This window comes from Anomaloglossus baeobatrachus, chromosome 12, assembly GCF_048569485.1.
Source record: "Anomaloglossus baeobatrachus isolate aAnoBae1 chromosome 12, aAnoBae1.hap1, whole genome shotgun sequence".
Classification (NCBI taxonomy): Eukaryota; Metazoa; Chordata; class Amphibia; order Anura; family Aromobatidae; genus Anomaloglossus; species Anomaloglossus baeobatrachus.
In genome coordinates this window covers 128538765-128561949 of record NC_134364.1, presented here as the reverse complement: position 1 = coordinate 128561949, position 23185 = coordinate 128538765, and the positions used below count along the sequence as shown (strand labels likewise).

Below are 23185 nucleotides of genomic sequence, written 5' to 3'. Positions count from 1 at the left end.
AGTCTCTTTCCGACTCCTCCTCTACAGGGGCGGGGTTTTGGCCTTCGCGCCTCCACTACTCGAGGAGACGCTCGAGCAGGAATTCTTCGCGCCCAAGATGGCGGCTTCACAAATTTTTCGGCCGGACACCTCCGGCGGTCACACAAGGCGCACTTCCACCAGTTGGTAGAACGGTAGGATCCTGTTCGTGACGCCAAGTTGTCGCGGGCGGAGGAGGGGACGCTGCGCTCTCCCACTGCTCGGGTCCGGCTGCTGCTGCCGCTGCTCTGTGGTGGCTCGAGCGGTGGGCCGGATCCCGGGGACTCGAGCGGCGCTCCTCGCCCGTGAGTGAAAAGGGTGGTGATTTGATTGTGGGGGATTTGAGTATTGTCTGTGACGCCACCCACGGTTGTGGTGATATTGGTGACACCACCGCTGCTCTGGACGGGGATCCCGGGAGCGGTGACAGGGAGCAGCTTTGTTGTTAGTTCTCCCCTCCGTGGGTAGGGGGTTGGTTGTCCCGGGGCCCGGTGATGGGGTAGGGATGGATGGCAGGCGGGTTACGGGGCCTGGTGAGGTGCAGGATCGCGGGGGCAGCGCTGTGCCGCACGGCACGGTGGTACTCACTCAGCCAATGATGAGGACATAGTTCTCGGTAAAACACACGGCTGGATGGACGGGTCCCACAGACGGCTGCGGTGTTGTTTTCTCCCGGCAGGTTGATGGTGACTCCCTTTCCCTGCACCTGTGTACTGTAACGGTTCCAATGGGTTCCCACTGGTAACCCGCTCCCCAGCTTGGATATGGGCCGGAAGAGCCCCTTATGCCCGCAGTCTCTGGCCCTGGGAACGGTAGCCTTGGCGGTGGCTGTGTTTCCCTCTCACGGTTGGACTGTTGCCTTCTGTCGGGACTTGGCTGCTGGGAAACCCAGGAGGTTCCCTTCGCTGACGGATTTGGCAAATTCACGGCGACTCCTAGCCTTGCCGGGGTCCGTAAGCCCCTGCCAGATGGTGCTGACTTCTCTTTGTGTACTGGTCCGGTACCGCCGGGCCACCGCCCGTCCACGGTCCTTACGGTAGACTCCGATAGGCCACTCCTGCAGACGGTCACCACCGTCTGCCAACCTTGCTGTACCGCCCGGGCCACACACCCGGACGCTGTAAGTTAGTTGCTCCACTACTACTTTCCTTCCTTCCATTTCCACCTCCAAAACTAAACTGTCTGCTTTTCCCGCCTCCAGGACTGTGAACTCCTCGGTGGGCGGGGCCAACCGCCTGGCCCACCCCCCTGGTGTGGACATCAGCCCCTGGAGGAAGGCAACAAGGGTTTTGTGTCTGACTTCGGTGTGCCTGACCGGGAGTGTGGGGTGTGTGGGTGTTGTTCTCCGTGGCCCCTGGCTTCTCCAGGGCGCCACACCGACGCTACACCGATGATACGATTACGACGCTTTTGCGCTCGTTAATCGTATCATCTAGGCTTTACACACTACGATGTCGCCTGCGATGCCGGATGTGCGTCACTTTCAATTTGACCCAACTGACATCGCACCTGCGATGTCGTAGTGTGCAAAGTACCCCTAAATCCCCCAAACCAACCACCCCTTTCACTCATGGGCGAGGAGCGCCGCTCGAGTCCCCAGATCCGGCCCACCGCTCGAGCCACCGAGCAGCAGCAGCAGCGCCGGACCTGAGCGTTAGCGGAGCACAGCAGCGGCGGCGTCCTCCCCGTCCGTGACACAGATACCGCACAGCCTCCCCAGCAGCAGCCACTGGAGACCTCGCACAGTGGCTGCAGACACTGCACAGCCGCCGGGACCCCGCACAGCCGGTGCAGATACCGCACAGCCACCCCAGCAGCAGCCACTGGAGACCTCGCACAGCGGCTGCAGACACCGCACAGCCGCCGCAGACCTCGCACAGCTGTAGCAGCCCCTGCACAGCGCCTCAGCATTCCCCCGGCCTATTGCGACCCCTCTCCACCACCTCGGTAAGCTACATTCAGATTATAAGACGCACCCCTCACTTTCCTCCCAAATTGTTCGGAGGAAAAGTGTGTCTTATAATCCGAAAAATACGGTAAGTATTGGTAAGCATTTGATGGATTATTCTTTTATATAATAATAATTGTCTTGATCTTGTTTATATTTTATTATTCTGCAATTTCAACTAACTGTTATACCCAGTACATGAAAGTCTCTAGTGTGTATTTCTTTTGTGAGGTTGAACAGCTGCGTTTAGCTCATCCCTTTTCCCCACAGGGACAGTGTGAATTTGGTGACAACTAATTACATGTAATATAAGATTACTGGAAATTTTCTTATGAAATGGAGCAGTATGAACTTGTTCAGACACATCCAAAAATTGATTCTAAAGGCCGCTTTACACGCTGCAATATCGTGACCGATATCGCTAGCGTGGGTACCCGTCCCCATCGGTTGTGCGACACGGGCAAATCGCTGCCCGTGGCGCAAAACATCGCCCAGACCCCAGAGCGTTTCGTTCAGCGTCACAGCGACGTCACAGCTGCGTCACTGAACCGCCACCCAATAGAAGCGGAGGGGCGGAGATGAGCGGGACGAACATCCGGCCCACCTCCTTCCTTCCGCATTGCAGGCAGGAGGCAGGTAAGGAGAGCTTCCTCGTTCCTGCGGTGTCACACGTACCGATGTGTGCTGCCGCAGGAACGAGGAACAACTTTGTTACTGCTGCAGCAGCTGCTTGCTTCTGATTGGTTGGCTCCTGCCATTGGAATAGTTATGCAGAGAGAGCTTGACTGCGCAGCGCTGGCAAAACGTTCATCTGAAGTTAAGCGTTGACGGTTACAGCCCCTGCACCGGCAGCGATCATCAAGGAGGGCACGTGCTTGCAGGCCGCAAGAATCAGCCTGAGCGGCCGCATATGGCCTGCAGGTCACGTGTTTGAGACCCATGCTTTATACGATAGATTATTAATAATAAATCCATGAAACACCAAATTACCATAAAGGCAAGGGGATCCTAAGGGGTACTTCACACACAGCGAGATCGCGAGTGAGATCGCTGCTGAGTCACGGTTTTGGTGACCTCATTAGTGATCTCGCTGTGTGTGACACTGAGCAGCGATCTGGCCCCTGCTGTGAGATCGCTGCTCGTTACACACAGCGCTGGTTCGTTTTTTTATTGTTGCTCTCCCGCTGATAAGCGCACATCGCTGTGTGTGACAGCGAGAGAGCAACAATCCTGAATGTGCAGGGAGCAGGAGCCGGCGTCTGACAGCCTGCGGTAAGCTGTAACCAAGGTAAACATCAGGTAACCAAGGTGGTTACCCGATATTTACCTTCGTTACCAGCCTCCGCCGCTCTCACACTGCCAGTGCCGGCTCCTGCTCCCTGCACACGCTAAGCTAAGCGGTGTGCGCTGGTAACTAAGGTAAACATCAGGTAACCATACCCGATGTTTACCTTAGTTACCAGTGTCCGCAGCTTCCAGACGCCGGCTCCATGCAAGCGCAGCGTCGCTTGCACGTCGCTGCTGGCTGGGGGCTGGTCACTGGTCGCTGGCGAGATCTGCCTGTTTGACAGCTCACCAGCGACCATGTAGCGACGCAGCAGCGATCCTGACCAGGTCAGATCGCTGGTGGGATCGCTGCTGCATCGCTAAAGTGTGACGGTACCCTAAATAAAGGATCATTCTTGACCTGCGGGCAACTCAGATATCATGAAAGAAAAGAAAAAACAGGAGGAAAACGAGTTGTATTTTTATTAATTGTATAAAAGCAATTTTTGATTACAGAAGTAAAAAAATGAAAGATACAAGTTAGAGGGGTAGATGGATAAAGGGGCAAATCGGGCCTGCAAATATCATAAGAAAGGACAATTTTAAGCTGTCCTAAAAATATTTAATGTAATATATAAAGCTCAGTGTGTGTGTGTGTGTGTGTGTGTGTGTGTCCGCTAGAGTAATCCGCACCGTCGCATTTACAATCACGAAATTTTGCACAGACGCCCCATGTGACCCAGGGAGCGTCGTAGACTATGTTTTGACAGAAAAATTTAACCCCGTGCTTTACAGTTAAGGCTACTTTACACGCTGCGATATCGGTCCCGATATCGCTAGTGTGGGTACCCGCCCCCATCTGTTGTGCGACACGGGCAAATCGCTGCCCGTGCCGCACAACATCGCGCAGACCCGTCACACATACTTACCTGCCCGGCGACGTCGCTGTGACCGGCGAACCGCCTCCTTTCTAAGGGGGCGGTCCGTGCGGCGTCACAGCGACGTCACGGAGCGGCCGCCCAATAGCAGTGGAGGGGCGGAGATGAGCGGGACGTAACATCCCGCCCACCTCCTTCCTTCTGCATAGCAGCCGGGAGGCAGGTAAGGAGAGCTTCCTCGTTCCTGCGGCGTCACACATAGCGATGTGTGCTGCCGCAGGAGCGACAAACTACATCGTTACTGCTGCAGTAACGATAATCGAGAATGGACCCCCATGTCACCGATGAGCGATTTTGCACGTTTTTGCAACGATGCAAAATCGCTCATCGGTGTCACACGCAGCAACATCGCTAATGCGGCCGGATGTGCGTCACAAATTCCGTGACCCCAACGACTCCGCATTAGCGATGTCGCAGCGTGTAAAGCCCCCTTTAGTCTCTAAAATCCTGCCGCCATTAAACTGAATGGAGCTGGGAGCTGCAGGCTATTAATAGCAACTGTCAGTGGTTGCTATAGGAACAAAATAAACTGTTAGTATAAGAAGCTTATGTGTGAGGTAAAAAGATGTTGGTGGTGAGACGGACAGAGAAAGACAGAGACAGCCCAGCAAAGAGACAGCCCGGCAAAGATACAGCCCGGGAAAGAGACAGCCCGGGAAAGAGACAGCCGGGCAAAGAGACAGCCGGGCAAAGAGACAGCCCGGGAAAGAGACAGCCCGGCAAAGAGACAGCCCGGGAAAGAGACAGCCCGGGAAATAGACAGCCCGGGAAAGAGACAGCCCGGGAAAGAGACAGCCCTGGACAGAAGAAAAGACCGGGTTTATGCCGCGCTGAAAACCACTGATCAGTGGTTTTCAGCGCGGCATAAACCCGGTCTTTTCTTCTACCTGTGTGATACAAAATTCCTCTCCCGGGGCTGCAGCTAAACCACCAGGCACTCACAGGCTATCATAAGGGGTTGTGACTGGCACAACCTCACCAGGTGAGTGCTTCTTTGTCTTGTTTGTCCACCCTCATACCGGGTAAGACCCTATTGCGCTTTTTTCCCCTTTACAGTTTTACAAGAGCCCTGGACAGAGACAGCCCGGGAAAGAGACAGCCCGGGAAAGAGACAGCCCGGGAAAGAGACAGCCCGGCAAAGAGACAGCCTGAGAAAGAGACAGCCCGGGACAGAGACAGCCCGGCAAAGAGACAGCCCGGGAAAGAGACAGCCCGGGAAAGAGACAGCCCGGGACAGAGACAGCCTGAGAAAGAGACAGCCCGGGACAGAGACAGCCCGGCAAAGAGACAGCCCGGGAAAGAGACAGCCCGGGAAAGAGACAGCCCGGCAAAGAGACAGCCCGAGAAAGAGACAGCCCGGGACAGAGACAGCCCGGTAAAGAGACAGCCCGGCAAAGAGACAGCCCGGGAAAGAGACAGCCCGGCAAAGAGACAGCCCGGGAAGGAGATAGCCGGGCAAAAGAGACAGCCGGGTAAAAGAGACAGCACGGCAAAAGAGACAGCCCGGGAAAGAGACAGCCCGGGAAAGAGACAGCTCGGGAAAGAGACAGCTGGGCAAAAAGACAGCCGGGCAAAAAGACAGCCGGGCAAAAAGACAGCCGGACAAAGAGACAGCCGGACAAAGAGACAGACGGGCAAAGAGACAGACAGATACAGAGATTGAGACAGATAGACTGATGCAAATACACACAGAGAGATAGAAACAGACAGACAAGGAAAGAGACAGGCAGCGAGACAGACAGGCAGCGAGACAGACAGGCAGCGAGACAGACAGACAGCGACACACATACAGAGACTGGGAGAGAGACAGAGAGACAGTTACTATCCCGGGCAATGCCCGGGTACTACAGCTAGTCTAATATATAAAGCTGAGTGTGTGTATGTATGTGTGGTGTGTGTATGTATGTGTGTGTGTGTATGTATGTGTGTGTGTGTGTATATGTATGTATGTGTGTGTGTGTGTGTGTGTGTGTGTGTGTGTGTGTATGTATGTGTGTGTATGTCCGCTAAAGGAATCCGCACCGTCGCATTACAATCACGAAATTTTGCACAGACGCCTCATGTGACCCAGGGAACGTCATAGACTATGTTTTGACGTGAAAATTTAACCCCATGCTTTACAGTTACTCTATGGGCAAAGAGACATCCCTGGAAAGAGACAGACGGGCAAAGAGACAGACGGGCAAAGAGACAGACGGGCAAAGAGACAGACAAAGACAGACAGGAAAAGAGACAGTCGGGGAAAGAGAGAGACAGACAGACACACAGAGATAGAGAGAGACAGACAGACACACATAGACAGACACAGAGATAAAGAAACAGACAGGCACAGAGATCGGATCAGAGAAACGTCGGGGGCGGGTACGATCGCTCGTGCAATCGCCTGATAGATCGACTCGTGTAAAGCAGGCATTACAGACAGACAAAGAGATGAAGACAGACTGATACAAATACAGACAGAGACATAGACACAGACTGACAAGGAAAGAGACAGACAGAGAGACAGACAGCGACACACAGACAGAGACTGGGAGAGAAACAGAGAGATAGTTACTATCCCGGGCAACGCCAGGGTACTACAGCTATTGTGCCGCCCCCATGCCAGTAGTCGCCGCTGCTCGGATCCGGACCTTCTGTGGGTGGCTCGAGGGTCTCCGGACCCGGGGGTCTCGCGGACACGCCGAATAAAAAGGGGGGCGTAGATGTACGGGCTAGGCCGTATTAAGTTCGTGACGCCACCCACGGTGTGTGGTGAGGTGGGACACCACCGCTGCTGTTGTGGGGCACCCGGGGGAGATGTAGTGGCAGCTAGATGTTAACCCCTCCGTGGGTAGGGATGGTTGCCCCGGGGCCCAGGGTCTTTGTGCAGGGTATAGCGATGGGAGGGCCGGCGCGCCCGGACGTGGGGGGGGATGTTTGGTTACTCACAGTAAATGAATCACACAAGTCTTTTGGTAAACCAAGGTGCTGGTGGCCGGCTGCCGTGGCCAGTTGCGTTCAGGTCCCCCACTCGGGCTGGTGGTGGCTGTCTTTTCCCTCTGCACTTGCTTTGTGTATGGTGGACTGCCTGGTCTGGAACTCAGGAGTCCGCTCCTGGCTGGATGTGGCCTAAGGAGCCGTGCCCGCAGACGCTGGCCAGTGGGATCTATGGGCCCTGGCGGTGGCCTTTATCCCTATCGGTGGGCTGTTGTCTTCTCTTAGGGACTTTGGGTGGGACAGGACCTATAATCCTGCCCTCAATCGGTTAATTAGCTAGGCCGCTGGTTTCGGTCCTGGCTTCAGGGTCCGAGTACCTCCTTCTGTGCTACGGTTTCTGGGTCAGTTCTCCGGGTCGGTACCGGCGGGCTACAACCCAGTCCCGGTCCACCTCGGATCTGCCGAGCCGTCTTCCCGTCTCCTGCGGACGGAGACCACCGTCTGCCTCCTAGCCAAGGTACCAGGGCTCCGACCCTGGCACCGTTCAACTTGAACTTCCTCTGCTTGAGCTACACCTATCCCCGGCCCACACTCCTCTCAACTTGAAGTACAGCTTAATCTGTTTGTTTTCCCTCCCCGGGCTGTCTAGACCCCTGGATGGGCGTGTCCAACAGCCTGGTCCCGCCCACTGGTGTGCCTATCTTTCCCTAAGGGGTGGTGACTAGGGTTTCAGGTCGGCTGTGTGTAACCTAAGTGAGGCATGGTGTTATGCGGGGGCCTATCTGTGACTACCTGGTTTTGCCAGGGCATCACACTAGTATATCAATAAAAAAGGCCAATCAAAAAAGTACATATACCTGACCCAGATGGAATAGCTAATAAATAGAGCAATCATAGGGTTCACCACATAGGTGCAAACATTGCAGCAATTCTCCTAATCCCCTACATAAATCAATATTATCAATTAGAAGATACATAGCTGCACCTAAAGTTACCATAATCATATATCTGACAGTGTCAAGAAGTGCAGGCAGGCCGAGGCGAGGTGGTGAAGCCCCCCAGACAAGGAGAGACCCCTACATGCGGCCTGCATCTTTTTGCTGAAGCAGTTTTCTCAGCGTCACATTTACTTCCCCTCTTTCATTCTGTACACTAGATGTGACCCTCTGTTAGGCGTCCATTGGCGCCTCTTTTTAGTAAATTTGATGGGAGCTTTTTCCCAGTATATACAATAAAGGTATTCAAACATAGTGTGAACAAAGTCTAAAGCTTGTGCTGTGATCGGTCTCCAAGTACAGATAATGTAGTAGTTACCTTTCCCAGCTCCAGTCCTCCAGGCCATGAACAGGGCAGGTTGTCAGGATCTGTGCAGGCGATTACATTATCACCTGTGCAATACTAAGGAAATCCTGAAAATGTAACGCCCCTGAAACCGTCAGGGTGCTACAAGGTTCTGCATCCCCACAAGGATGCAGGGCCTACCCCCTTAGGGACCCAAAACCCCAGTGCCGGTACCAACAAAACGCCAGGTAATCCCAGTTTTTCCCCAACAATCCCCCATATCATGGTACCCAGCTAGGGTGGGACCATGGATGGCCGCCTAGAGGTGGAGCCACTCCAGTCCACTAGACGACTAGGTGGGAGGGGCAGACTGAGGACAAAAAAGTCAGTTGAGTAGTGGCTGTTGAGGTGTAAAGGTGGAAGTGTGGCGCCCTGGACAAGCCAGGACGTCACAGGTACAGCAACAACACACCCCACACCCCGGTTAGGAACATCAGAGTCACACACAAATCCTTGTTGCCTCCCTCCAGGGGCTGATGTCCACACCAGGTGGGGTGGAGCCAGGCGGTTGGCTCCACCCACCGAGGAGTTCACAGTTCTGGAGGCGGGAAAGGAAGAGAGAACAGGAAGGGAAGTGAAGTGGAAGTAGTGAAGTGGTAAAGGAGCAGTCTGACCGTGTCCGGGTACGTGGCCCGGGCACCTACAGCAAGGTTGGCAGATGGTGGTGACCGTCTGCAGGCGAGGCCAATTGACGCACAACCGTAAGGACTGGGGTCGGGTGGTGGCCCGCCGGTACCGGACCGGGGAGCGAAGAGAAGCCAGCACCATTCGGCAGGGCCTACGGACCCCGACCAGGCTTGGAGTCGCTGTTAAACCGGTCTAATCCGTCAGCGACGGGAACCTCCGGGGTTTCCCAGCAGCAGAGACCCGACTAAAGGCAACCGCTCAACCGTGAAGGGAAATACAGCTACCGCCACAGCTAGAGTTCCCAGGGCCAGCGCCTGCGGGCAAAAGGGGCTCTTCTGGCAAATACAGCACTGGGGAGCGGGTCACCAGTGGGAAGCCATCGGGGCCGAAATCACGTCAAAGGTGCAGGGAGAGACAGTCACCGCCAACCTACCGGGAATGACCACCGCAGCCGTCTGTGGGACCCGTCCATCCAGCCGTTTGTTTTACCAGAGACTCCGTGTACGTTACTGGCTGAGTGAGTACCACCGTGCCGTCTGGCACTACGCTGCCCCGCGACCCTGCACCTCCCCAACTCCTGCCATCCACCCTCCAGTCGCTATCACCGGGCCCCGGGACCACCAAAATCCCCTACCCACGGAGGGGAGAGAAACATCTCAGCTGCTCCCTGTCATCGCTCCCGGGATCCCCATCCAGAGCAGCGGTGGTGTCCCATTATCCCCACAAACCGTGGGTGGCGTCACGTACTACATCCCCAAAACCAAACCATCCCTTTCACTCACGGGCGAGGAGCGCCGCTCGAGTCCCCGGATCCGGCCCACCGCTCGAGCCACCGAGCAGCAGCAGCAGCGCCGGACCCGAGTGTGGTGAGCGCAGCGCCCTCCCCGCCCGCGACAGAAGCAAAAGTGACATCCTGACTCGGATTAACGGTGACCTGGTACCCAGGAGAAGTGGTTGCCGGTGGAGTACTCCCGGAACTATGCACCGACGGGGTACAGAACCCTAGGACAGGAAAGAGCTTCAAGCCTACCTGTTAACACCTGCACAGCAAAGGGGACCATCAAGGACCTCGCTGATCCTAGAGAATCAGAAGACTCAGTAGCAACGGGAGAACCGGTGACAGGACCAGAGACTCCAGCCCCACAGGGTTCACGCTACCGTCAGGCGGACAGAAGTGGACAAACCACAGAACGGAGACCCCCGGGGTTCCATACCACGGGGACCCACTTACCAGAGACAGGTGCAGGGAAAAAGGTACCAGAGAAACCAGACTGGCACTGGGACAAAGGGAACCTGGAGGCGAAACCAGCCGGCCTTGGGCAACCAGTTACCATCTCAAGAAAGTGAGTAAACCAGCTGCACTGAATACCTGTGTAGACTCCTTCTTCTGAAGCCCACCACACCATACACCCTCTGGGGCAAAACTCTACTTGCGGAGGGTCTACCATACTAGCTGCTAATACCACCAACCCCAGTAGAGACATTCAGCAGCGGCGGCTCCCTACACTTAGCCGCAACACCGCAAGTGGTGTCATGAATAAACTTTATTCAACAATCCCCTGTAAATATTCCCATTACAAAAAGGGCTCAGGGCACGGAACCGGGTAACAGCCACCACCGTGACATTCCCAAGATGTGCACTGCCCAGAACCAAGTACCCCATGTTTTTGTAGCCCCCATTCCTGGGGGCTACAAAAGCATGCACTTCTGGCGGCTCCTGATGACTGGAGCTGGGGAATACTGCTTCTGTACAAAGGCAATAAACAGCTCTGCTACATGAGGGAGGACACACTACACCCGGACTTCTGAGCTTTGGACTTGAGGGCCATATAAACAGAAGAAACCAGGATGAGGAAAACTGAGCGATCCAAGCTCCAGAGGACAGAAACCCAGCTGCTGTCACCCGGGTAAGGCTAGGTTCACATTTCCGTTGTTTTAAATCCGTCAGGTCTGTCTGTCGGCAACGGATCAGTTGTTTTTTAGGCTAGGTTCACATTTTCGTTAATATGTATCAGTCACAATCCGCGGCTCTGGTAAACAACGGCATCCGTTTAGCGGATTCCATTGTGTCTCATAGACTTGTATTAGTGGCGGATTGCGACTGATGAGCTTGTGTTGCATCCGCTGCGCTGCGGTTTTTGACTGACCGCCGGGTGGGAGCAACGCAGAATGTAACGTTTTTCTGGCTGTCAAAATTAACGTCCCGCGCAGGAATCCATCGCCATCCATCAAGCTTGTAATGGATGTATATGGTGCTGGATTCTGTCGTAATCCGTCTTACAACGGAATCCAGCGCTGGATTCCGTCATGCTCTACTGAGCATGCCCAGCATGTTTGGCCCACCCACTGGGCTGTCCCAAACACAAACGGATCATGACTGATCCATCAAACAACGGACGCATAGTGGAGGTAACGGACGCGACGGATCAGTTTTTTCACAGGATTCCTGTGAAAGGAATACTGTGAAAAACTCATCCGTTGCGTCAGTTGACATCTACAAAACAACTGATCCGTTGCTGACGGACCTGACGGATTTAAAACAACGGAAATGTGAACCTAGATGTCAACTGACGCAGACGAGCGTCTGTGATCGAGCAAAAATACTCACCTTATCGTTGCTCATTGACATGTCGCTCATTTCCTAAAAATCGAACGTCCTTCTGCTTGCCGGTTGTTCATTGCTCCCGAGGCAGCACACATCGCTCCGTGTGACACCCCAGGAACGATGGACTGCAGCTTACCTGCGTCCGCCGGCAATGCGGAAGGAAAAAGGTGGGCGGGATGTTTACGTCCCGGTCATCTCCGCCCCTCCGCTTCTATTGGCCAGCCGCTGTGTGACGTCGCTGTGACGCCGAACGTCCCTCCCCCTTCAGGAAGAGGATGTTCACCGCCCACAGCGAGGTCGTTTGGAAGGTAAGTACGTGTGACGGGGGCTGCGTGGGGGGCTCATGTTTTATATAGGGGGTTGTATGGGGGCTCAGAGTGTATATACCAGGCTGTGTGGGGCTCATGCTGTGTGGGGGCTCATCGTATACATAGAGGACTGTGTTGGGGCTCATGATTTACATAGGGGGCTCACAATGTATATAGGAGGCTGTGTGGGGGCTCAGACTGTATATAGCGGGCTGTGTTGGGGCTCATGCTTTATATAGGGGCTGTATTGAGGCACATAGTGTATATAAGGATACTATTTGGGCGCTTATAATGTATGGCGGGGGTACGTAATTCTTCTCAAAATTAAGTGATATAATTAATATTAGTATAAAATAAAAATATAGTTAATATGTTAATATTGAGCAGATTTAATTCCGGTCTATTGGTACGATCTCTCATATGAACCATCGGGAATATTAATTGCCCACCCCTTATATAGAGAGAAAGGGCTGACAGGTGAGGGGGTTTGTGATATAAGGGGGATTGTTGGTGGGCATTGGATCTCATGGACAAGATGACAAGCAGGACAGGCAACAATTGTTTTGATACCTTTTGTTGTGATCAAAATTATGCCTATGTAATCAGCCGCTTCTCCATTATGATTACACATACAGATAAAAGCTATTGTATTAAATTATCCCATTATACAGTTAGGTCCAGAAATATTTGGACAGTGACACAAGTTTTGTTATTTTAGCTGTTTACAAAAACATGTTCAGAAATACAATTCTATATATAATATGGGCTGAAAGTGCACACTCCCAGCTGCAATATGAGAGTTTTCACATCCAAATCGGAGAAAGGGTTTAGGAATCATAGCTCTGTATTGCATAGCCTCCTCTTTTTCAAGGGACCAAAAGTAATTGGACAAGGGACTCTAAGGGCTGCAATTAACTCTGAAGGCGTCTCCCTCGTTAACCTGTAATCAATGAAGTAGGTAAAAGGTCTGGGGTTGATTACAGGTGTGTGGTTTTGCATTTGGAAGCTGTTGCTGTGACCAGACAACATGCGGTCTAAGGAACTCTCAATTGAGGTGAAGCAGAACATCCTGAGGCTGAAAAAAAAGAAAAAATCCATCAGAGAGATAGCAGACTTGCTTGGAGTAGCAAAATCAACAGTCGGGTACATTCTGAGAAAAAAGGAATTGACTGGTGAGCTTGGGAACTCAAAAAGGCCTGGGCGTCCACGGATGACAACAGTGGTGGATGATCGCCGCATACTTTCTTTGGTGAAGAAGAACCCGTTCACAACATCAACTGAAGTCCAGAACACTCTCAGTGAAGTAGGTGTATCTGTCTCTAAGTCAACAGTAAAGAGAAGACTTCATGAAAGTAAATACAAAGGGTTCACATCTAGATGCAAACCATTCATCAATTCCAAAAATAGACAGGCCAGAGTTAAATTTGCTGAAAAACACCTCATGAAGCCAGCTCAGTTCTGGAAAAGTATTCTATGGACAGATGAGACAAAGATCAACCTGTACCAGAATGATGGGAAGAAAAAAGTTTGGAGAAGAAAGGGAACGGCACATGATCCAAGGCACACCACATCCTCTGTAAAACATGGTGGAGGCAACGTGATGGCATGGGCATGCATGGCTTTCAATGGCACTGGGTCACTTGTGTTTATTGATGACATAACAGCAGACAAGAGTAGCCGGATGAATTCTGAAGTGTACCGGGATATACTTTCAGCCCAGATTCAGCCAAATGCCGCAAAGTTGATGGGACGGCGCTTCATAGTACAGATGGACAATGACCCCAAGCATACAGCCAAAGCTACCCAGGAGTTCATGAGTGCAAAAAAGTGGAACCTTCTGCAATGGCCAAGTCAATCACCAGATCTTAACCCATTTGAGCATGCATTTCACTTGCTCAAATCCAGACTTAAGACGGAAAGACCCACAAACAAGCAAGACCTGAAGGCTGCGGCTGTAAAGGCCTGGCAAAGCATTAAGAAGGAGGAAACCCAGCGTTTGGTGATGTCCATGGGTTCCAGACTTAAGGCAGTGATTGCCTCCAAAGGATTCGCAACAAAATATTGAAAATAAAAATATTTTGTTTGGGTTTGGTTTATTTGTCCAATTACTTTTGACCTCCTAAAATGTGGAGTGTTTGTAAAGAAATGTGACAATTCCTACAATTTCTATCAGATATTTTTGTTCAAACCTTCAAATTAAACGTTACAATCTGCACTTGAATTCTGTTGTAGAGGTTTCATTTCAAATCCAATGTGGTGGCATGCAGAGCCCAACTCGCGAAAATTGTGTCACTGTCCAAATATTTATGGACCTAACTGTATGTAGTGAAAGACCCACCCATGCCCCCATATCTCGCGGATCAACTATCTACTCTATCATAGAATCATAGAATGGTAGAGTTGGAAGGGACCTCAAGGACTATCGGGTCCAGCTCTTTGCAAGTGTGCAAGTGCAGTTTTCTTAAATCATCCCAGCTATATGTATATTCAGCTTCCGCTTGAAGATTTCCATTAATGGAGAGCTCACTACCTCTCGTGGCTGTCTGTTCCACTCTCTGTTTGTCTTCAATGCCTCCCATGGTAGCCTGTTCTACTTTCTGACTGCCCTCACTGCCTCATGCGGTAGCCTGTTCCACTCTCTGACTGCCCTCACTGCCTCCCATGGTAGCCTGTTCCACTCTCTGACTGCCCTCACTGCCTCCCGTGGTAGCCTGTTCCACTCTCTGACTGCCCTCACTGCCTCCCGTGGTAGCCTGTTCTATTCTCTGACTGCCCTCACTACCTCCCATGGTATCCTGTTCTACCCTCTGACTGCCCTCACTGCCTCCCATGGTATCCTGTTCTACCCTCTGACTGCCCTCACTGCCTCCCGTGGCTGCCTGTTCTACTCTCTGACTGCCCTCACTGCCTCCCATGGTATCCTGTTCTACCTCTGACTGCCCTCACTGCCTCCCATGGTAGCCTGTTCTACCCTCTGACTGCCCTCACTGGCTCCCATGGTAGCCTGTTCTACTCTCTGACTGCTCTCACTGCCTCCCGTGGCTGCCTGTTCTACTCTTTGACTGCCCTCACTGCCTCCCATGGTATCCTCTTCTATTCTCTGACTGCCCTCACTGCCTCCCATGGTATCCTGTTCTATTCTCTGACTGCCCTCACTGCCTCCCATGGTATCCTGTTCTATTCTCTGACTGCCCTCACTGCCTCCCATGGTATCCTGTTCTATTCTCTGACTGCCCTCACTGCCTCCCATGGCAGCTTGTTCTATTCTCTGACTGCCCTCACTGCCTCCCATGGTATCCTGTTATACTCTCTGACTGCCCTCACTGCCTCCCGTGGCTGCCTGTTCTACATTTATATTCATACAGTTAGGTCCAGAAATATTTGGACAGTGACACAATTTTCGCGAGTTGGGCTCTGCATGCCACCACATTGGATTTGAAATGAAATCTCTACAACAGAATTCAAGTGCAGATTGTAACGTTTAATTTGAAGGTTTGAACAAAAATATCTGATAGAAATTGTAGGAATTGTCACATTTCTTTACAAACACTCCACATTTTAGGAGGTCAAAAGTAATTGGACAAATAAACCAAACCCAAACAAAATATTTTTATTTTCAATATTTTGTTGCGAATCCTTTGGAGGCAATCACTGCCTTAAGTCTGGAACCCATGGACATCACCAAACACTGAGTTTCCTCTTTCTTAATGCTTTGCCAGGCCTTTACAGCCGCAGCCTTCAGGTCTTGCTTGTTTGTGGGTCTTTCCGTCTTAAGTCTGGATTTGAGCAAGTGAAATGCATGCTCAATTGGGTTAAGATCTGGTGATTGACTTGGCCATTGCAGAATGTTCCACTTTTTTGCACTCATGAACTCCTGGGTAGCTTTGGCTGTATGCTTGGGGTCATTGTCCATCTGTACTATGAAGCGCCGTCCGATCAACTTTGCGGCATTTGGCTGAATCTGGGCTGCAAGTATATCCCGGTACACTTCAGAATTCATCCGGCTACTCTTGTCTGCTGTTATGTCATCAATAAACACAAGTGACCCAGTGCCATTGAAAGCCATGCATGCCCATGCCATCACGTTGCCTCCACCATGTTTTACAGAGGATGTGGTGTGCCTTGGATCATGTGCCGTTCCCTTTCTTCTCCAAACTTTTTTCTTCCCATCATTCTGGTACAAGTTGATCTTTGTCTCATCTGTCCATAGAATACTTTTCCAGAACTGAGCTGGCTTCATGAGGTGTTTTTCAGCAAATTTAACTCTGGCCTGTCTATTTTTGGAATTGATGAATGGTTTGCATCTAGATGTGAACCCTTTGTATTTACTTTCATGGAGTCTTCTCTTTACTGTTGACTTAGAGACAGATACACCTACTTCACTGAGAGTGTTCTGGACTTCAGTTGATGTTGTGAACGGGTTCTTCTTCACCAAAGAAAGTATGCGGCGATCATCCACCACTGTTGTCATCCGTGGACGCCCAGGCCTTTTTGAGTTCCCAAGCTCACCAGTCAATTCCTTTTTTCTCAGAATGTACCCGACTGTTGATTTTGCTACTCCAAGCATGTCTGCTATCTCTCTGATGGATTTTTTCTTTTTTTTCAGCCTCAGGATGTTCTGCTTCACCTCAATTGAGAGTTCCTTAGACCGCATGTTGTCTGGTCACAGCAACAGCTTCCAAATGCAAAACCACACACCTGTAATCAACCCCAGACCTTTTACCTACTTCATTGATTACAGGTTAACGAGGGAGACGCCTTCAGAGTTAATTGCAGCCCTTAGAGTCCCTTGTCCAATTACTTTTGGTCCCTTTAAAAAGAGGAGGCTATGCATTACAGAGCTATGATTCCTAAACCCTTTCTCCGATTTGGATGTGAAAACTCTCATATTGCAGCTGGGAGTGTGCACTTTCAGCCCATATTATATATAGAATTGTATTTCTGAACATGTTTTTGTAAACAGCTAAAATAACAAAACTTGTGTCACTGTCCAAATATTTCTGGACCTAACTGTATATGTAGCTAGGCATAGATTATCATCCAACAACTAGTACATTAACTGACTGAAGCACGTGAAATACAACTTTATACTTTAACCCATTCCCAGGAAGACAAGCTAAACCCGTCCCGCCAGCCGGGCTCCTGCCCATGTCAATGTCACAGGGGCCAAATTTGCAGTATCCAAATGAAAAAACTTCAAAAACTCCAGTGGACAAATTCAAGGATGCAGATGTATATTAAAAGAATTTTTCTTGCATTTGCAAATTTTTATTTGAAAATCTTTCATAAAATGGAAACCACACTTCTGGGCGGTAAAGACAATAGATTAGGAGTGGTAGCCTCTTGGACTACGCGTTTCGGCGTACAAGCGCCTTCTACATGGTTTAATATACATCTGCATCCTTGAATTTGTCCGCTGGAGTTTATGAAGTTTTTGCATTTGGATTTTCCGCGGCGGGCTCCTGCACTGGTTTCCGTGAGGACTATCTCCTGGACTGATACTGGAATCCACACACAGGGGTATACGGGTAAGCTGGCTTTGAAAACTATAAAGTTTTTTGCAAATTTGGAGTATCAAGCCACGGAGCCCATAGGTCCTCAAATTTCTTATACGCCCTCCTCTTCTTTTAGACATACTGTATTTCTCAAGTCTGAGTGTATGATTTACCTTCTCAACCAGTTCCGTGCTATGACCTTCTGTGCTTGGCATAGAATAGGCGCGATAGCAATCTTAGGATGATGCTGAAGTTGGTTTCTTATTCGTCAGTTTCTTATTTGGCAATTTAGTTTTTTCAGTTTTTTATGCATTTATCAACAAAAATAACACATGACAATAATAAAATACAATGCACTGATGCCCTAATATAAATACACTCAAAATCAGCTGCAAAAATTATAAAACTGGCAAAAAAATGGGCATCAAAGTGGGCACCAAAGTATGTTAGTGAAAGGGTTAAATGGTTTTGGGCCACTGATCTAACACCACAATTGCCTATCTAGTGATGCCTCTAATCAAACTCAAGTGACTCCAGCCTGGCCCAAAGGGGTTCTGGGCATCAGAACTGGCATCAAAGTGGGCACACAGCCAATTTTCACAGATTTGAATAAGTAGCTGGTGTTTTTGAGGGGTTAAATGGCTTTGGGCCACTGATCTCACACCACATTTACATACCTAGTGATGCCACACATCAAATTCAGATCACTCCAGCCTGGCCCAAACAGGTTCTGGGCATCAGAACTGGCATCAAAGTGGGCAAAAACCCAGTTTTACAGATTTGAATAAGTAACTGGTGTTTTTGAGGGGTTAAATGGCTTTGGGCCACTGATCTCACACCACATTTACATACACATGAATTTTATGTGTGGCATCACTGGGTATGTAAATGTGGTGTGAGATCAGTGGCCCAAAGCCATTTAACCCCTCAAAAACACCAGTTACTTATTCAAATATGTGAAAACTGGGTTTTTGCCCACTTTGATGCCAGTTCTGATGCCCAGAACCTGTTTGGGTCAGGCTGGAGTGATCTGAATTTGATGTGTGGCATCACTAGGTATGTAAATGTGGTGTGAAATCAGTGGCCCAAAGCAATTTAACGCCTCAAAAACAAAAGTTACTTATTCAAATCTGTTAAAATTGGCTGTGTGCCCACTTTGATGCCAGTTCTGATGCCCAGAACCCCTTTGGGCCAGGCTGGAGTCACTTGAGTTTGATTAGAGGCATCACTAGATAGGCAATTCTGGCGTTAGATCAGTGGCCCAAAGCCATTTAACCCTTTCACTAACATACTTTGGTGCCCACTTTGATGCCCATTTTTTCGCCAGTTTTTTAATTTTTGCAGCCGATTTTGAGTGTATTTATATTAGGGCATCACTGCATTGTATTTTTATATTGTCATGTGTTATTTTTGTTGTTAAATGCATAAAAAACTGAAAAAAATAAATTGCCGAATAAGAAACTGACGAATAAGAAACCAACTTCAGCATCGTAATCTTATGGCTCTCCGGGATGGGGAGTTCTGCAGTGTATCCAAGCACACACGTCAGAGATCCACAATCTGTATGACAGTTGTGTCGCCCAGGGATAAGGGGTACTCAGATCCGGGCCAAGGGGTCACTTTTGTAGGTGTACGGTGGCGTGATCCAGTCTGTGATCCCAGGCTTCACAGCAAAAAGGGGATTATGTACAGGGGAATTGTCCGTGACGCCACCCGTAGGTTGCGGTGATGAGATGGTGGCACCGCCGCTGCCTCTGTGGACCGTGCCCGGGACCGGTGGTGTGGGGCAGCAAGGTGGAATCCCCTCCACGGGTAGGGGAGGTGTAGTCCCAGGGCCCAATTGGGACTTGTGGTGGTGGCAGGGATTGCAGGGAATAGTACACTCACTGTTCGGTTATCGTGGTGCTGGATGAAGCTGGATTGATGTGGAGGGTCAGGAACGCAGATGGAAGAAATACTCAGAGTCTTTTGTAAACCAAATTGCTGATAACTGGTGCCCACAGCTGCTGTGAGAACGGGTCCCACACCCGTGTGTGTAATTCAGGTGCTGTTTTCCTGCCTGAGGTCTGTGTCTGTGTCTGCTCCATGCACCGATCCGGACAGAGTCCCGACAGCTGGCACCGGGGGGGCCACCACCCTCTCCCAGTCCACTTCGGGTCCCCACAAGCGGCTGGCCTATTCCTGAGGTCCTCACTACCACTTCTCCTAGCCCCACACAGGGGCTGCTTCCGGACTCCTCTCCTCCTGCAGACTGACTGAAACTAAACTCTGCTCTCTCTCCAAGCTCCTCTCTCCCCCTCCCGTTTTCCTGAGGAGGGGACGAGTGGGGCCTGATGGGCTGCTGTGTATTGGTGTGGGTAACTCCCCAAGGGAGAGTGAGCTCTGCACCATAAAGATGGATGCAGACCTCTGTGACACCCTGGTTTTGCCAGGGCGGCAGACAGTCATACACCGATTCAATAAGGTCAAGCACTCCCGTCTAATATCTTCTCAGGTGTGGACAGTTCCACATAAGGTGATCAGATCAGCGTCCATGACTCCACATTTCCAGCAGCATGAATTGGGCCCCTATTTTGAATAAGAATGCTGGGGTCCTATATACCCTGTGTACTAAACACAATGGCGACAGCCTCTGTGCCTCACTTACGGACAGTTGCAGAACCCTCCCCTCTGCAAACAGTTGCTGTATCTTCTTGATCCCCTTCCGCTGCCATAACTCAAACCCATGTCATTTATCTAGCTCAGGGAGATTCGGGTTTCCCCATATTAGTGAGTATTTGGTGATGACTCTCATCTTCAGTACCTCTTTTGCCTTTTCCCAAGTTTTCCTCATCTCCCTTAAAGTATGGTACATAGGAGTAGATATTCTCAAAACCCCCCTGAATCTAATCCCCTTTGTCCTAGACCATGACGTATCATTGCGACTATTGACGGTGAGGTTCCCGCGTCTTCTTCCTCCCAATTCTTGAAGTGCTGCAGTTACCCTGCCAGATAGTAGAGGAACGGGTCCGGGCTTTTGCAATGATTGTAATTTTATCCGTGCTATTCCCCCTTTTCCAGATTAATTCTCTGAATATATTGTTAATTTTATGGAAGATACGTTGGGGCAGCCAAATGAGTGCGTTATGTAATAAGTGTAGCGCCTATGGCATAAGAATCATTTTCACTGAGTTAGCCCTGCCGATTACCGATAGTGGGAGCTTCCACCAGGCCTTGGTTTTTCTGCTGGAACCTGCTCAGAAGAGGCGAGATATTCACCTTCTCGTAGTCTGTCACCTTCTTACTGATCCAAATACCCAGGAACTTAAATGAGGGAGCGAGCTACAGCTGCCCCCCCCAGACTCTCAGGGGCAGGAGGGACGGGCCCTAATGTCATCAAAGATAATTTATCCCAATTAATTGTTAAACCTGACAATGTGCTGAAGCGGTCAGTGACGGATATGGCTTCTTTTAGGGAGTTTGGCCAATCCTTTGTCATCTACGTAGAGTCTTCTCTGTCAGATTACCATGGAGGAAGCCTTTCACGCCTATTGATGGTCTCAGGGCTGCGGCCAGTGGCTCCATAGCAATGGCAAATAGCAATGGAGATAATGGTCACTCCTGTCAGGTCCCGCAAGCCAGTGAAAACCCCTCCGATAGCAAACCCTTGACCTTTACCTTGGCCTTAGGTGCCGCATACAGCAATTTTACCCCAAAAAAATAAATTTTCGCCCATATTAGCTAGTACCATCCATAGAAAGTTCCATTCAACGCTATCAAATGCTTTAGCGGCGGCTAAAGAGACCACGGCTTTCCACTGGTCCACCTTCCATGGGTAATTGCAGATCTAAATAGAGCCCTCTGATGCCGTAGATTTATTTGGCACAAAGCCCGTTTGGTCGGGGTGTATAAGGGAAGTGATGACCCACGCGAGTCGGTTAGCCAAGACCTTTGCAAGAATTTTAACGTCCACAGGCAACTGGGATATCGGGAGATAGGATTCCGGCAGACCGGGGTCTTACCCTGGAATCTCCTTCCTTTTAGCTTCATCCCATTGTTTCTTGTACTTCCTTGTGCTAATGAGAATAGGATAGATCCCTCCGCAACGTGACTGCCTTTTACATATATGTAGACCGCTATAAGTCTCCTCTCCTATCAGTAGGAGCCGAGTCCTGCGCACTGATGGCGTCAGACTGCAGCGAACTAGAATCCGCTATTGAGACTTTGGTCCATAAATATTACGACTACGCCAAGAAGGAAGGGAAACATGACAAGATGAACAAGAAGGAGTTGTCTAATGTCCTCACTGTGAGTAACAAGCACATACCACCTGTTATATATAACTGTTATAATACTGCACCTATGTACAAGAATATATCTACTATAATACTGCCCCCTATGTACAAGAATATAACTACTATAATACTGCGCCCTATGTACAAGAATATAACTACTATAATACTGCCCCCTATGTATAAGAATATAACTACTATAATACTGACCCTATGTACAAGAATATAACTACTATAATACTGCTCTCTATATACAAGAATATAACTACTATAATACTGACCCTATGTACAAGAATATAACTACTATAATACTGCCCCCTATGTACAAGAATATAACTACTATAATACTGCCCCCTATGTACAAGAATATATCTACTATAATACTGCCCCCTATGTACAAGAATATAACTACTATAATACTGCCCCTATGTACAAGAATATAACTACTATAATACTGCTCCCTATGTACAAGAATATAACTACTATAATACTGCCCCTATGTACAAGAATATAACTGCTATAATACTGCCAGCTTTCTGTTTTATGGATTCTCCTCTTATATTACACTGGAGGTAAACATGTGGATTCAGTTGCTATTTTCTTTCTCTCTATCCCCAGTACACAAAGAACAAGGAGCGGGCTGATGAGCTGTTCCAGCGCCTAGAGCAGAAAAAGGAGGGGAAGATCGGTTTTGAGGAGTACTGGGCATTGATAGGGGACATTGCCCTGAAGCTGAGCCTGCAGATGGCGCTGCAGTACCAGGGGCGGCACTGATGACCGCCTATCACTGTATAGCGCTGTCTGTAGATTATTGTGCGGATTTACTGTTATCGGAGCCAAGGAACAAATGTGTATAATGTTAGGTGATGACATACAGTATATCCCACATCACTCTACAGATGATGGCAGTAATCAGTATGCTGGGTTGTGTCTTGTGTATTACTGTTGTGTTGGGTGATCTGATCTAACATTTACTATATCCAGATATATGAACAAGAATCATTACTGGTTTATTATTTTTTGGGACAGCGCCATCTAGTGGCCAAACAATTATGAAAGTTTATGTAGTGCACCAAATACACACATTTATCAAATATTACAGTTATGGCATAAATAAAAGTTCTTGCTGTGATCTGGAGCTGATGTTTTATATTTCATGTAGAAGCTGGAAAAAGTGAGGAATGATCTGAGCTGCAGTAGATAAGTGAAGGTCCGGACCGTGCAGTGGATAAAAAGGTGCGTTATTTACGCATTTTAGAGAGAAACCCCCGCTCCTCCATCAGAACAGGCATTGATATTAATTCACAGGTATTAGGGGAATTTGTTAAATGTCTATCGTTAATTCAGAGTTGGGCTCCGCTCCCTTCCCCTATGACTGTTTCCTTTTGCTGTGCTCCACGTCAGATTTCACTACTTGCCCGGCGGACATCTCTCACATCATCATCCAAGGCC

The 23185-nt window shown here is 49.8% G+C and overlaps 1 protein-coding gene across 1 annotated transcript; it reads left to right on the top strand.

Annotated features, from left to right (window-relative positions):
• Nucleotides 1–10910: 10910 nt before the first annotated feature.
• LOC142257941 (protein S100-A16-like) lies at nucleotides 10911–22852 on the top strand. Its single transcript, XM_075330242.1, has 3 exons — nucleotides 10911–10961; nucleotides 21604–21749; nucleotides 22352–22852. The coding sequence occupies exons 2-3, from the start codon at nucleotides 21624–21626 to the stop codon at nucleotides 22505–22507; spliced, it is 282 nt and encodes a 93-aa protein (XP_075186357.1). The 5' UTR covers nucleotides 10911–10961; nucleotides 21604–21623; the 3' UTR covers nucleotides 22508–22852.
• The last annotated feature ends 333 nt before the right edge of the window (nucleotides 22853–23185 follow it).